The sequence below is a fragment of the Camelina sativa genome, chromosome 9 (genome assembly GCF_030686135.1).
Source record: "Camelina sativa cultivar CO46 ecotype springtype chromosome 9, ASM3068613v1".
In the NCBI taxonomy this organism is placed as follows: domain Eukaryota; kingdom Viridiplantae; phylum Streptophyta; class Magnoliopsida; order Brassicales; family Brassicaceae; genus Camelina; species Camelina sativa.
In genome coordinates this window covers 29,674,979-29,689,225 of record NC_141888.1, presented here as the reverse complement: position 1 = coordinate 29,689,225, position 14,247 = coordinate 29,674,979, and the positions used below count along the sequence as shown (strand labels likewise).

Sequence of the window (14,247 nt, the reverse complement as noted above, 5' to 3'; positions counted from 1 at the left end):
AAAAGTTAAGGCAAGTTCATTCAAGAGTGATGAAGAGATAATGTATAGTATGTTTATTTGATAAGTATTTTAAGATCAATGATTGAATAACCCATGATTTTTGTCTGGATATCCAAATCCATTAAAATCATAGAACCAATAACCCCCTCTTAATATTTGAAGTTTAAGGTTTATAATTTAGTTATTTTATATATGTATAAGGATATTATTGAAAATGGATTACAAGAGAGGGTATTTCTTTTAAAATTATTTGTTGTTAAGTATTACTTTTATATGATGAAAGTAAAATTAATATATAGAACAACATTAAATTGTCTATCAAATTAATTATATAGTAAGGTCTTACAATTTTCTTTTTAGACTACTTATCAGTTTTTTTTCAAAAAAAATGTAAAAAAATATAATTTATCTTAATTACTTAACGAAAATACAAAATTAAATTGATTTTGCGGTAACTAAAACAATGGTCCTATTATTATAGTAACATATTGTCTAAATATTTTCAACAATTCTGTGTAATTTACATTTTTAATTTTCTCTATCTTAAAATGACTCTTTTACGAAGCATCATATAACAATTATATATTAAAATATTATAGCTAAACCGTAATATTATGAAAATTAATTTTTAAGACATATATTAACAATTATATGTACATTTCATATACAATTAAATAGAAATTTGATTCTTTATTTCAAATTAATAATGTATACATAACCCATGCATCGCGTAGGCTACTTTCTAGTATATATATATATTTAACATTTCATCTTAAATCAGAAACTAAAATGGCAAAATGGTTGAAGATGCACCCTTAATTGCTCAAGGTCATGGGCTCAAATCCTTTAAGATGCATATTTTTACACTTAATTCGGGTTAGTTTGGATGGGCATTCGGTTCGGGTATCCGAACCTCAAAGGTACTAAACCCGATCGGGTTTTATACAATATCCGAACCCGAACCGAACCATCTACTTCAGGTCGGGTTCGGGATTTGGGTTGGGATAAAATGCTCAGGCCTAGTGGAAACTAGGGAAAGCTGCATAATTAATTGAGTTAGCATGCTCATCACGGGAGGTCTAAAATTTTCTCTCAAATCTTGAAATAGGAAACAAAAGCCTAATTCGGTGGGTTACGTAAATCAACAACATGAGAAAAAAAACGTTACAATAAGAATAACATTCTCTTAATTAACGTAGGAAATAATTAAGAAAGCCTTAAGTTTTTTTACAAATAGCAGAAAAGACGAAGTTAACAAGTCCTTTACAATGTGTTGGACCAAACATCTCGTCTGTAATATAAATCCTACACCGTTCTTTTCCAAGACAATTCTGCGTGAATAAGAAAAAAAATAACAATCAATAAGAAAGAATTATCGTCAAACAGATTACAATTGCTGAGTAACTTTGTTAACAACCTCTTTGACGAGTCTCAAAGTAGCGGGCGCACCGCAATTTCCACGTTTAAGCGTTTCACATGATGAACCAGTGGGCTGACCATAGTCGGCGAATTTGATCTGCGAAAAAACATATCCTTTATCGCATTTAGGTGAAAATATGATACCATCTTCAGACGGGTTATTCAACCCGCAGAAAGAATATTCTTTTCCCCGTGGAGGAGATCCTTTAGAATTAGTGCCTCTTTCATCAAAAGACCCGTTGATTTTTGAAGCAAGATTAGAAACAGATGAAAGAAACATAACAAGAAGCAACATGATGAAGCCATGACGAGGAAAATAACGTGAAATTTCCATTTTTGGCTCTATTACAGATCAGGAGGTATCATTAAAATGCTAAGCAGACTACTTACGTGTGTATTTAGTTATATATAGTTAGTGTTTTCAGAATGTATATATGTGCGGATGTTGCTGCGAAGTTTACTATCAATTTTTCCTATTAGCTATGTTCTAATTCATTTGTATTCTCTTTTTTTTTTTTTTTTTTTTTTCACTTTTCATACATCTTGGCTTTCGGAGGTGTTGTGAAGGACATTCATTCTGACTTTTTCGCGGTTACTAAATAACAAATTTGCATTTCCAGAAGATATTATTTCAATTGCTTTCCTTAAAAAAGATAGTCTAATTGGTCTCACATTCCATGGATCGTCAGGCTCTTGTCTCCGCCAATTGTTCGTAATATTATAGTTATCTATATGTATTAATTCTTACATAACCTTTTTGTTAGGAAGGGTTCGGTGTGAACATGAAGATTGATCTTCTTGTTTACAAATATAAGGTTTTGTACACCAACATTAAGTTGTAGGGATTTTTTCATCTTGTATGCTTTTCTCTAAATTTTCTTTGGCTAGTTGAACATTATTCCTTTATATAGACAACTAGAATTTTTGAAGATGTCGAGCAGGTGTCGATCAATACTAGATTACGAGTGGCGATCGACAGCAGGAGGGTGTCTGTCGACACCAACCATCGTCAAGTGTCAGTGTCGATCGACACTAGGAGGGTGTCGGTCGACACCATTCTTCAGCAGCGGCTGATCTTTGTTTGTTGTCTGGTTTGATTGTATTACTTGTTGTTTGTTGATTGGAGATCTCAATTGATTGTGTGTATAGCCGAGTAGATGGGAGGATTGTCTCACTGAGTATTTGTATTAATACTCATACATCTCAACTGTTGTTTATGGTGCAGGTAAAGGCAAAGTGTGATCGCGTAATAAGACGATGAAGAGGAAGATATTTTAACAGCTCGTTGATGTATTATCTAGTTTCCATTAGGCTGCTAGAATGGGTCATTAGAATGATGTTAGGATGTTGGTTTATTGCTTCTTGATATTATTGAGTTGATGGTTATTGGTATTGTTTATTCGTTTATTAATGAGATTGGTTTATGTTTGGTTTGATTGGAGTTAGAATATTAGTGAGTATGAGATCGCTAATTTAATATTATACTATTAAAATCAAAAAAATGGATCGATCGTTTCAGTATGAAAGTTCTAATTAAAATCAATATATATATTGTGTGTGTTATTTTTTTTGGATGGTTTTAAAATTATTAATATCATTTGTTCAAAATAATGATAATAAGCAACAAGGCTTATGCCATAAATGAGTTCTGAATATAAAAACATTATTACATAAAAAGATATCTATATTAGAATATAAAAAGAAGATAAATCTGATAATATTAATGTTGATTTGAAAATTATAAATCCTTTCATACCTATTATTATTATTAGATAAAAGAAAACTCACAGTTGTTAGAAAATATATCTTTAAGCAAATGTACAATTTTGTGTTTCCTTGTTTGGAGAAATAATTAAATAAGAAATTACAAGTGACAACTAAAAAATAATAAGCATTGAATTTCTTTTTCTTATGTTAATTTTTGGAATTATATATAAATATTTTAATCATAACAATATTCTATAAATATACGGTACATCCTATAAACAAAACATAAAGTTAACTAAGGTTTTAGCCGGAGAAAAAAACTGATGAGAGACGCGATCGTTAGATCTTACAATAGGTCAACAATGTCGCGTATGCACTGGACTGACGATCGTCATGACCTTTTTGTTCAAGCTGTTGAATTTTTCGGTGGCGAAAAGAGTAAGCGAATTTCTTTAAACCTAAAACAAAGTCGATTCCTCTGTAGTAAAACAGAGTAACCCAAAATTTTGTCATTGAAATCAACTGTCTCTTTCATTAAGATACCTCCCCTCTCAGTTTTTTCGATGATTATATCTTATCCATAATCAAATTTCTCCTTATGTATCATTTTTAAATTCATTATAGTTAATATTCTTAATTGCAGCGGCAACACCTAAGAAAATTTTGACTATATGGGTGAAAGCGACCTTACTTTATCACAAGTTAAAAGCCATCTCCAGGTCCTTATGATTCATACACACATTATTAACTAGCTATACATGATATGTATGATGTATCCATAGAATAGCTATATATATATATGCATTAATGTACTTAATCAAATATATGTGTTACTTTCAATAGATGTATAGGAACAAGAAGGAAGGAGTATCTGTGAAAGGTAAATAACTATCATACACTTTCATTTAAAGTTAAATAAATATGTTAGTGTTGTAACTTTGCATACGGTAATACATGCATTGATGTTCAACATAGTGCATAGTGAGTTTATTATGTTCTTTTTATGCAGAAAGGAGAATGATACGGAAAATGAATCAGATGCAGTCTCAACAGTACCTTATGATCTATGAAAGTATTCCAGATGCTATCCAAAATCATCAAAAGTAATTAAATTAGGTTATTGCATAATCATTATTTTTTGGTAGTTTGGTAGTTAATTATCTTTTTCAATTTCCTCTATGCTACAATTGGATAGTACTAAGAAGGTAACCCCAATGGAAGTATCTTGCAAGTCTCTCTATCAATCTTCAAGGGTAAATTTTCCTTCTTTTTTTTCTTTTTGCATTTCTTACCTTATAAAGTATTCATTTTCATCCGCTTATAGATTCGATGCATATGAATTAGATATATGTATATTTTTTGGCAGGTGGCAGAAAATGAAAACAGAGACAATAATGTTATTGCTGCTGGGGATGGTGCAAATGGTGAAGAAGACATGTCTCTTGAACTCACTCTTGGTCTCAAATACTAAGAAGACTTTGGTTTCTATTTTTTTTTTCTTCTATGCTAGCTCCCTATTTATATAATGCTTATATGGGATAAGAAATAAAAATTTGAAAATATGTTATGGTAATTTTCTTCCCTTATTTGGGTGAAAGATTATTTTATAAAACAATTCTGTTTAATCAATATTTCTATATTGCAAGTTTCAAGGAAACAATATACTGTAGTAGTTTCAAACCAATTATTCATTAACTAGTTTCAAACCAATTACTGTATAAGCTTTTGAATGGTACAAAGTGTTTGCTTAGCATCATTATCGGTTCTCTTGCCCGGCATCACTAGTTTTTTCAGTGGTGGTGGCCGGTTTTTGTCTGGCAGTGTTTGGTTATCTCAACAGACGTTGGCCAGTTCTTGTTTTTACAAGCTGTGTTTTTCAGCCGTACATCTCGGATCTTTCTGTTTTTATCCGATGGTTTGTTTTCTTTTTAATAATGACCAGATTTTTCCGGTGTTGAAGAAAGTTCTATTATCATATCTCTACGCCGATCTTCTTGGTTTAAGACAGTTCTGGTTTTGATAGTGTCAGGTTCCTGATTAAAAGCTCATTTCTTTTGCTTGTTATGATTACCGTTTCGTAGTTGTGGTTAAGGAACTAGAGATTCAATTGGGCAAGTAATCGGTCGTCGATAGTTCAGTTTGGTGATCTGTGATTGTTATCACCGGTGATCAACAGAAGATTCGATTGCTCGGAGTTTGGTTTTTTCGGCGAGGATCTAAAATTCATCGGAAGTCGAGTCTTATGCAGCAAAGGATGTGTAATCAACACATGTCTTTTCCGTTTGATGTGTCATGTGAGCTGAAGAGTTGGTTTTCCTCTCTCTTTTCCCTTCTCGGAGGGTTCAATCTTGGATCTATTTTGTGGGCTTTAATTTCTTCAAAGTCCACTGGATACTGTTTGTAGAATGATTTGGGTGATAGGCTTCTATCAATAATAAATAAAAATCAGTTGACAAAAAAAGACTTAATATTTTTATAGTTATATTGTTAATTGTTTAAAGAAATGTATTTTCCTGTTTGACTAAAACAAGAAATATATTTTCCTTCTTTATATAATAAAATATATATATATATATTTGTTTGGACAATTCCTTCTTGTATAATATTTTTTAACAAAGAAAAAAAACTTCTTTATATCATGTAACTGTAATTAGGAATTGATATTTTATCTTATTGGCTGGACAAAATTTCTTATCCTCTCTTTATTGGAATATATAAGATATTTCAGCAATTTACTCTTAAATTATATTATTTATCTTTTCAAAATTTAAGTTTATTACTTTATTTTACATTTTTACTTTTATAAAATAAAACTAGTACTGGTGGTCAAAACAACAATCTATACCTTGAAAAAATATTTCAATTGCCTAACCATCTATTTCCTGTTAATAAAAAAATAACACTGTCATTATTTTCTGGTTTTATGGCCAAGACTTCTCTGATTGTTACCGCTTTGGTTTATACATTACTAGATCAACGTGCGGGACTATAATTTTTTTTATTATTAATACAAACTATTGAATATAATTATAATTATTCAGTATAAAAATATAAATCTATATAGATGTTAAATTTATTTTATTAAGTGATATATAACTTATCTATTTTTGTTCACAATTTATTCTTTCTTTATTTTTTAGTATACATTCGTCATCTCTTGTATCCCCTCTCTTTTCACATTCAATTATCTCACTTATAGTATGTTGAGATAATATATTGATTATGAAAACATATCATAACTATTTGTATACTTCCAATATATTTTCTTTATCGGTTGAGTGATTATTACTTACTAACGTACGTAAATTTTTTTAGAGAATATACCCACTTTTTGTTGCAAAGTTTATTTAACAGTGTTATATACTACACATAAGTTTTGATTCCTAGTAATAAAACTCCTAACTGGACTCGTTTTAATCCATAAATATTATATTATAACATCAAATATTATATTTGATGTTAACTGTTTGACAAAAGAAAAATTATGTTCACATATATAATTTTTTTACTTTAAAATGTGTATAGACTATTATGGTATATATAATGTTCTTTATTTTGATTCTCCTAAATCTACAAACTTATAAGATTACTCTAACTTTTAAATATGTGTATTTGTCCAAAAATAGAATTCTTTTTAAATTTTAATTAAAGTTCTACAATCTACCACTACTATTGTAATTATTTTTTTATTACAAATAGCTTTTTCAAATTCCTTCTTAGTATTTTTCACTATTTTTTTTTGGTATGTGATGTTCATAATAATTTTTCTTTAATATATTTTATTTTAAGTAACCTTTTACATTTCTCTTAATAATAAAAATATTACACAAATAAGTGAATAAATTGATGCATTAACTTTACACTTTATGTTCTTTGATGATTTTAATTAATTTATTAAAATGAAAAATAAAAATTGATGAGGTGGAAGAATGAGAAGAGAGAAAATCTAACTTTATATATATATATACTAGATTATGACCCGCGGTACACTGCGGAGTAAGGTTTTTTTTCTAATTTTTTTGTTAATTTATTATTTTAATACTAATTTTGCTAATATATTATTTTGTTAATTATAGTATTTAGTATATAATCCGTGGTATACCGCACAATAATTTTTATTTAATACAATTTTAATTAATTTATTTTAATTCGACATATTTTATATTGGTGTTGTTAAAATAGTAAGATGAAGACTTAACCCATATTGAAATATCATATTAATGATAGTTTATTTTTTAGTATTATCAGTTCAATCCTGTAATGTCATATAACCCGTCATGTAATATAACTCGTTTATATTATTTTGAAAATTTAATATGTTTAAAAATATTCATAATTTAAAACTTTTTATTAAGTTTAGATATATCGGTGATAAATTATAAACTTCTTAAAATTTTATAATTTATTATATAAGAAAAATTACTATATATGTATGTTGAACACAACGTTTTTATATTAATTGAGTAATATATGTTTGTTTTAAAAAAATTCAAATCATAATATATGTAGGAAAAATATATATTTTTTATTAACTTTATGTATTATATGATGATTCACTATATTTGAAATTTAAAATCAAAAAGTGATGATAAAAGAATAATTTTTTTAATCTGGAATAAATCATCTAAATATCTATTATAGAACATTAAATATATGGATATTTAAAATATTTTAATTGTGTTTGGTTATAAGGATAGTAGAGAGAAAACTTGTCTGGATATGAATATTAAGCATTAAATGACATTAAAACTTTTCAAAAAAAAATTTTGAGCAAAAACTGCTGCAAAAATATTAGTATAAATAGATATCGGCGAGTTTCCGTTCTCTTATGTGTATTTTCAGCACTTTAACCCTAATTAAATTCCGAAAATTGCCACATCTTTTTTTTGCCTGAAGTATCCGAGGAAGTATGTATAGATCATTTACCTAATTAACAAATTATAGAATTCTTAGATCGGAAGCTAAACATCTCTAACAAAACTCATTACTACTGTTCATAATTTTCATCCCAAGAATTTATATGCAGTTTCAATTAGGCTTGAAAGTCATAAAATTAGCAATATGGATGTGGTTTAGCCTTTATTAGAGACGAAGTAGTAATCGTCCTTTCATGTTAATATGTAAATTTTGCATTCTTTTACTTCAGTTTCCTCAATATCAAAACAACTTATATATACATCTTTTTAAAAATGTAGAATTATGCGGATTTGCATTTCAATAACGACATTAATACAATTAATATAAATTGCCAATTAAGTTATCTGTAGTCCCTCTTACACAAAAACACTAGGGTACATGTAGATGTAGTTCCGACGGAGGTTACTTGTTGGCTGGTATATCTTTTCATAGATGGATTTGACTATAGCATATTTTAATATAACACTCTTTCTTATGCATAATCGGAGAGGAAAAAAGTCCAGTCAAATAGGCACATAGGAAACACGAGCCTGATTCCATGGATTGCCTAAATTAGCAACATAAAGATGCACTCTATAAAAGGTCTTACTTCTCAAAAAAATCATAAAGATGATAATCAACAACATAATTAATTAATTTTTTTTAAGAGCTAAAAGACAAATTTGTTATAAGAATCACTAATCGTTTAAGTTACTTTTTTCCTTCTTACAAGAACCGGAAAAAGCGAATCTAACAGGTCCCTTACAATGGGTCGGACCAAACATCTCGTCTGACAGTGGAAGATAACATTCTTCTTTTCCAAGACAATTCTGCATAAAATAAGAATAATAATAAGATATGGAGTACGTACAATTACTTCATTCAAAGAGATAATCAAATATGTTTAGATTAAACCTTTTTGACGAGCCTCAAAGTAGCGGGTGCACCGCAGTTTCCACGTTTAAACGTTGTTTCACAGTCGCCCGTGGGTTGGCCATAGTCGGCAAATTTTACATCAGAGAGAACATATCCTCCACCACAAAAGATGGGCACCATGTCTCTAGGCGCCGATTTCGCAAAGCACAGTGGCCGTTGATGCGGTTGAGATCCTCCAGATTTGGAACTGGAGAGAACACGTTTCCTATAACGATGGATTCTGATGTCTCTTGCATTAATATTAGAACCGTTGATCTTTGAATCAAAACAAGACACATAAGAAACGAACGTAACAAAAAGCAAAATGATTAAGCCATGACGAGGGAGACAATTTGTAGTTTCCATTTTTATTCTAGTTTTTGGTTCCCTTATCAGAAAGACAATGAAAATGCTATAAGATAGCTACTAACTTAAGGATGGTAGTTAAATATAAATATGTAATGTTTTAATTTTGATTTACAATGGAATAGTTATATGGTTCTTGGAGATGCGAGTTTGTTTGCGGATGTAGCTGCGAAGTTTTCTATCAATTTGTTGTTTAAATTTTGTTCTAAATTTGGCATTCGATCGGAGGTGTTGGTGAATGGCACTTCTTACTATTCAATTACTTTGCATTTACAGTAGAAAAAATTTCCCCAAGACCTTATTATATAGCTTAACCGGTTTCACAATTCCAGTGATCATTAGAATTTCGTCTCTGCTAGTTAACTTTATTGAAAGACCGGAAAACCAATTAGTATATTCTTCTTTGGATATTTTACGTTTATTAACAGTTTCATTTGAGTGTTTCCATTTGCACTCGACGACTGTAGTTACAACTTACAACGGAGTTCAACAATTCAGCTAGATAGAATGTATGGTGAGTCATGACATATATATATACCAAAGATAACACATATATCCTCCCTAATGTTGCAAAAAATATGCGTCGACGCTTGTAATACTCAAGTAAAAATAATGTTTTGGCTACACAGCTACCTGAATTGTAACGACGCTTGTATCTTGTATTTTAAGTCTTAACCAATAGTATCTTGAATTTGTTGTTTTTAAGAGAATAACAGAGCGAAAAGAACTAAACTACTCCCTACTGATCACTCTTTAATAATATCAAAAACTCGTGTGCAGAAAATAAAGTTATGAACTCACGTATATATATACCAGGCTGTAGTTCAGGCGTTTGGGTTGTTACATAATCGCTACTGATTTTGAAAAAATAACATAAACTAACATGTTACTATTATTTGAATTATTTTGTGTACATCAAAATATTTTACTTATGTTTTGCTTATATTTATATAAATTTTAATTATTCTTTTTTTAATTTACTTTTTTATATTAAAATATATATGTAAAAATGTGAATTTATCATATTAGACGATGAACTTATGTATTTGTTAAACCGTTTTAGATTTGTTACCGTTTTAGCAATAAATCTAATATTGCATTGATAATGATGTCGTGTATTTTAAATATTTGATTTTTTGGATTCTTCTTATGTTTTAAAATATAATTAAAACAATATATAAATTTAAATTACAACGTTTTATGATATATGAATTTAAGTTTGATATTTAAAATAAAATGCTGAAATGAACTCACTTATATACATTTTTAATATAAATTTATAAAAGATGAATAATAGTGTATCTGAGTTTAATTTTTTTTTTTTATAGTTGAAATTAACAAAAACAAATTAATTTAATTTAAAAAATAACAAATGTCAAAAGGAAGAGTGCCTATATGTCAATATTCTTAAAATATGGGTGTACAAAAAATTTCGCTTTATTATATAAGAAAATTTTGCTTTATCAAAATTAGAGAAGAAAAAAAAATTACAAAGGACTTTGGACTAAACTCAAGCAAAAAGTACTAAAATGTTTAACTCGGGAAGGAGTTCAACCTTTGGAATCTGAAACGAAACGAGTTAAGTACGAAACCAAAAACTAAGCTTTCGCACAAGTAGCATCAATAACTAGTCTGAGAGGTCCCTTGCAGTGAGTCGGACCAAAAATCTTGTCCGGAACAAACAACTTACACTTCTCTTTCCTTAGACATTTCTGCACCCAAAAAAAAAACGATAAGAATAAGAACACAATTTGGAATAGACTTATATGTTGATTGATTTTATTTACCTTTCTGACGATATTTAAGGTATTGCTTGCTCCACAATTACCACGTTTAAATTTCCCACAGCTACCAGTGGCTTGGCCATAGTCGGCGAAAGTGATTTTTGAAATAACATACCCTTTTTCACAATCAAAATCCAATGGCATTGGTTCACCATCCTTAGCCTCTCTATGAGTCGCGCACATTGTATATGATCCCCCAGACTCACTAAGAGAGGAATCATTGGAGCCAGAGAGACTACGTTGCCGGTCACCATGAAAAGAAACGTCGTCCATCTTTGAAGCTAGACTAAACACAGAGGATAGAAACATAGCAAGAAGCAAAATAAAGCCATGAAGACGACGGCAATGTGAGGTTCCCATTTTTTCCCCTAGTGTTCTCATAAATGATCAAAAAGAGTGTAGGCTATGAATTATGGATAATTATTTTCTTTAAATAATAATGAAAGTTTATATGAGAGGTGGATTCGTGCTGTGGTTGTGGACGTGGTCTTAGAGTTTTCACTTGATTTTCTGTACCCCTTCTTCTTGGCTTGCGGAGGAGTTAGTGAATGACAATTCCTTTGACTTTTCTACGATTACTTAATAATAGGTTTGCATTTACAATAGCAAAAAGTAGAAAATATACTTTCAATGATTTCTGAAACCGGTTAAACTCTCTCATGTTAGAAATTTATTTTCTATTTTGCTGAAAATACATTTTCAGCAAAACTACATGATCCATAATTAATGTTTTTCTGTTGATTGAAAAAATTATGCCATTATAACTATTTATTTTTAAACTAAAAGAACTTTGATTGACGTTATTTTGTCATTGAAACCCTAAATTAGGAGTTTAAGTGAAAACGTACGTCAATGAATTAAGGTGCTTCTACACGGTTTAGAAGTATGTGAGAACCGACCATAATGGCTTCCTTGCACGTTAAGTCCCAGCTCTCTCGATGCATGAAAAGCCCACGTGGCATTGTTTCTCAATAGAACGATCGTCTCAGATACGTGTCGAGCAAAAAGGAGATTTGGATTAATGAATTCGGAAATTAAGGAAGATACCAGAACACACGTAGCAACTTTTGCTTCATCAAGCTCATCACGTGGCATCTCACTATAACTAGAACACTTGCTATAAAAATCAACAAGCAGCTCTAAAATACTCATTAACACCACGAGAACATTTTCGAAATATATATATTTTAAAAAATCTATCTAAAATCTTTCTTGGAATCCAAACAAACCATGGCATCAGGACAACGGGAGGCAGAGAGGTCCGCGAAGGCTGAGAGAGCTGAGGCCGCGGCGAGTCTAGCGGCTGATGATTTGAAAGATATCAACAGAGGGGATGTGACGTACAAGGTGACGGAGAGGACTACGACGACCGAGCCGGAGAGGCCCGGACTAATAGGCTCAGTGATGAAGGCGGTGCAAGGAACGAAAGAAGCGGTGATCGGTAAAAGCCATGATGCGGCTGAGTCTACCAGAGAGGGAGCCGGGATTGCATCGGAGAAGGCAGCGGGAATGAGAGACGCCACCGGAGAGAAGGCCGGAGAGGTTAGAGACAGTACTGCACAGAAGACAAAGGAAACTGCTGATTACACGGCTGATAAGGCGAGAGAAGCTAAAGACAAGACGGCGGACAAGACTAAGGAAACCGCAGACTACACGGCGGAGAAAGCGAGAGAAGCTAAAGACAAGACAGCGGACAGAACTAAAGAAACCGCAAATTACACGGCAGAGAAGGCGAGAGAAGCTAAAGACAAGACGGCGGATAAAATAGGCGAGTATAAAGATTACACTGCCGAGAAGGCAAAGGAGGCCAAAGACAAAACGGTGGAGACGGTGGGTGAATACAAAGACTACACAGTGGATAAGGCGATAGAAGCAAAGGATAAGACTGCAGAGAAAGCAAAGGAGACGGCTGATTACACGGCAGATAAAGCTAAGGAAGCCAAGGACACGACGGCTCAGAAAATGGGTGAATACAAAGACTATACAGCAGAGAAGGCGACGGAAGGGAAAGATGCGGGAGTGAGTAAGATTGGTGAACTAAAGGATAGTGCGGTGGACACGGCAAAGAGAGCTATGGGTTTCTTGTCTGGCAAGACAGAGGAAACAAAGCAAAAAGCCGTTGAGACCAAAGACACGGCCAAGGTAATAAACTAGCAGAATATTTTATGTGTTCAGATATGCACAGTTGGTTAGTGAAATGACGTTTATTGCTATATTAATAGGAGAAGCTGGACGAGACCGGAGAAGAAGCGAGGAGGAAGATGGAAGAGATGAGACTTGAGGGAAAAGAACTTGAAGAAGATGCTTCTAGAAGGACGCAGCAGAGCAAGGAAACGGCTGCTGACAAAGCCCATGAGACTAGAGATTCTGTTGCCCAAAGGTTTAGGACATGATCTCTTGGGATATATTTGATCTGAGGGTCGGAACTTATACTTGGTGAATGTGCTAATATTTGTTGTAATTGTTCTTGTAGAGGTGAAGAAGGGAAGGGAACGATAATGGGTGCGTTGGGGAACATGACGGGAGCGATAAAGAGTAAGCTGACTGGTGCTACGACGCCGTCTGGTGACGAGGCACGGGCGGTGCGTGGAGACGAAGGCACAGGCACGGGGAAGACGACTGTGACGGTTGACGTGAAAGATACGAGGCCTGGGCACGTTGCAACTTCCCTGAAAACGTCGGATCAGATGACAGGTCAAACTTTTAACGATGTTGGGGAGATGGATGAAGATGCAGGGAGAGGCAAAGTCGTCGTGGAAGAGAAAGGGAAGCTTTGATGTAATAATATGAACACTGCGTTTGGTTTTGTGTGAAAGAAGATATAACATGTCTCTTGTTTTTTTTTTTTTTTTGGTCATGTCTCTTTTTCAGTCTTGATTTGTAATAAAACTGCTTTTCTTTTAGGCCTTTTGCCGGTTTAACTGATGTTTCCTTTTCCAACCTGGTGAAATGAAGAAGTGAAAGCATATTTCTTATATATCGGATTCTGTTGTCGTGGCTGATCATGAATTGATTTTTTGTGTGTGGGGCAAATTCATTAGAAGAGTTACAAAATAACGAATTCCTTGCTTCTCTTTGCCTAAGCATACATTTTGAACTAATCTGTCGAGTAATATGACATCGATTGACTAATACTGCCTACGTAATGGTGTTAAAAACA

General features: G+C 31.9%; 4 protein-coding genes and 1 pseudogene across 5 annotated transcripts; 2 read left to right on the top strand and 3 right to left on the bottom strand.

Moving 5' to 3' along the window:
* Positions 1 to 1,075: 1,075 nt before the first annotated feature.
* On the bottom strand, positions 1,076 to 1,862 carry LOC104715618 (beta-galactosidase-like). Its single transcript, XM_010433010.2, has 2 exons — positions 1,418 to 1,862; positions 1,076 to 1,331 (listed from the first exon to the last, which is right to left on the bottom strand). The coding sequence occupies exons 1-2, from the start codon at positions 1,751 to 1,753 to the stop codon at positions 1,218 to 1,220; spliced, it is 450 nt and encodes a 149-aa protein (XP_010431312.1). The 5' UTR covers positions 1,754 to 1,862; the 3' UTR covers positions 1,076 to 1,217.
* A 1,560-nt stretch (positions 1,863 to 3,422) lies between these two features.
* LOC147938973 (myb-related protein 1-like) lies at positions 3,423 to 5,709 on the top strand (annotated as a pseudogene). Its single transcript, XR_015567233.1, has 6 exons — positions 3,423 to 3,564; positions 3,770 to 3,845; positions 3,970 to 4,006; positions 4,136 to 4,229; positions 4,322 to 4,379; positions 4,493 to 5,709. The product of XR_015567233.1 is annotated as a myb-related protein 1-like (transcript).
* A 2,944-nt stretch (positions 5,710 to 8,653) lies between these two features.
* On the bottom strand, positions 8,654 to 9,368 carry LOC147938972 (beta-galactosidase 9-like). The gene is made up of 2 exons (XM_087463988.1): positions 8,938 to 9,368; positions 8,654 to 8,852 (listed from the first exon to the last, which is right to left on the bottom strand). Exons 1-2 carry the CDS (start codon positions 9,301 to 9,303, stop codon positions 8,721 to 8,723), a joined length of 498 nt encoding a protein of 165 aa, XP_087320114.1. The 5' UTR covers positions 9,304 to 9,368; the 3' UTR covers positions 8,654 to 8,720.
* Positions 9,369 to 10,680: 1,312 nt separating this feature from the next.
* On the bottom strand, positions 10,681 to 11,508 carry LOC104711864 (beta-galactosidase 15-like). The gene is made up of 2 exons (XM_010428636.3): positions 11,091 to 11,508; positions 10,681 to 11,015 (listed from the first exon to the last, which is right to left on the bottom strand). The coding sequence occupies exons 1-2, from the start codon at positions 11,466 to 11,468 to the stop codon at positions 10,902 to 10,904; spliced, it is 492 nt and encodes a 163-aa protein (XP_010426938.2). The 5' UTR covers positions 11,469 to 11,508; the 3' UTR covers positions 10,681 to 10,901.
* Positions 11,509 to 12,188: 680 nt separating this feature from the next.
* LOC104711863 (late embryogenesis abundant protein At3g53040-like) lies at positions 12,189 to 14,064 on the top strand. The gene is made up of 3 exons (XM_010428635.3): positions 12,189 to 13,229; positions 13,310 to 13,467; positions 13,561 to 14,064. The coding sequence occupies exons 1-3, from the start codon at positions 12,318 to 12,320 to the stop codon at positions 13,862 to 13,864; spliced, it is 1,374 nt and encodes a 457-aa protein (XP_010426937.1). The 5' UTR covers positions 12,189 to 12,317; the 3' UTR covers positions 13,865 to 14,064.
* The last annotated feature ends 183 nt before the right edge of the window (positions 14,065 to 14,247 follow it).

What these genes read in the sequence shown, in the direction of transcription:
- LOC147938972 (XM_087463988.1), bottom strand. Translation starts at nt 9,303, where the DNA reads ATGGAAACTACAAATTGTCTCCCTCGTCATGGCTTAATCATTTTGCTT. An exon ending in CTTTGAGGCTCGTCAAAAAG is followed by an intron (nt 8,853 to 8,937) that starts GTTTAATCTAAA and finishes TATTTTATGCAG; the next exon opens with AATTGTCTTGGAAAAGAAGA.
- LOC104711863 (XM_010428635.3), top strand. Translation starts at nt 12,318, where the DNA reads ATGGCATCAGGACAACGGGAGGCAGAGAGGTCCGCGAAGGCTGAGAGA. An exon ending in AGACCAAAGACACGGCCAAG is followed by an intron (nt 13,230 to 13,309) that starts GTAATAAACTAG and finishes CTATATTAATAG; the next exon opens with GAGAAGCTGGACGAGACCGG. An exon ending in AGAGATTCTGTTGCCCAAAG is followed by an intron (nt 13,468 to 13,560) that starts GTTTAGGACATG and finishes TTGTTCTTGTAG; the next exon opens with AGGTGAAGAAGGGAAGGGAA.
- LOC104715618 (XM_010433010.2), bottom strand. Translation starts at nt 1,753, where the DNA reads ATGGAAATTTCACGTTATTTTCCTCGTCATGGCTTCATCATGTTGCTT. An exon ending in CTTTGAGACTCGTCAAAGAG is followed by an intron (nt 1,332 to 1,417) that starts GTTGTTAACAAA and finishes TTATTCACGCAG; the next exon opens with AATTGTCTTGGAAAAGAACG.
- LOC104711864 (XM_010428636.3), bottom strand. Translation starts at nt 11,468, where the DNA reads ATGAGAACACTAGGGGAAAAAATGGGAACCTCACATTGCCGTCGTCTT. An exon ending in CCTTAAATATCGTCAGAAAG is followed by an intron (nt 11,016 to 11,090) that starts GTAAATAAAATC and finishes TTTTGGGTGCAG; the next exon opens with AAATGTCTAAGGAAAGAGAA.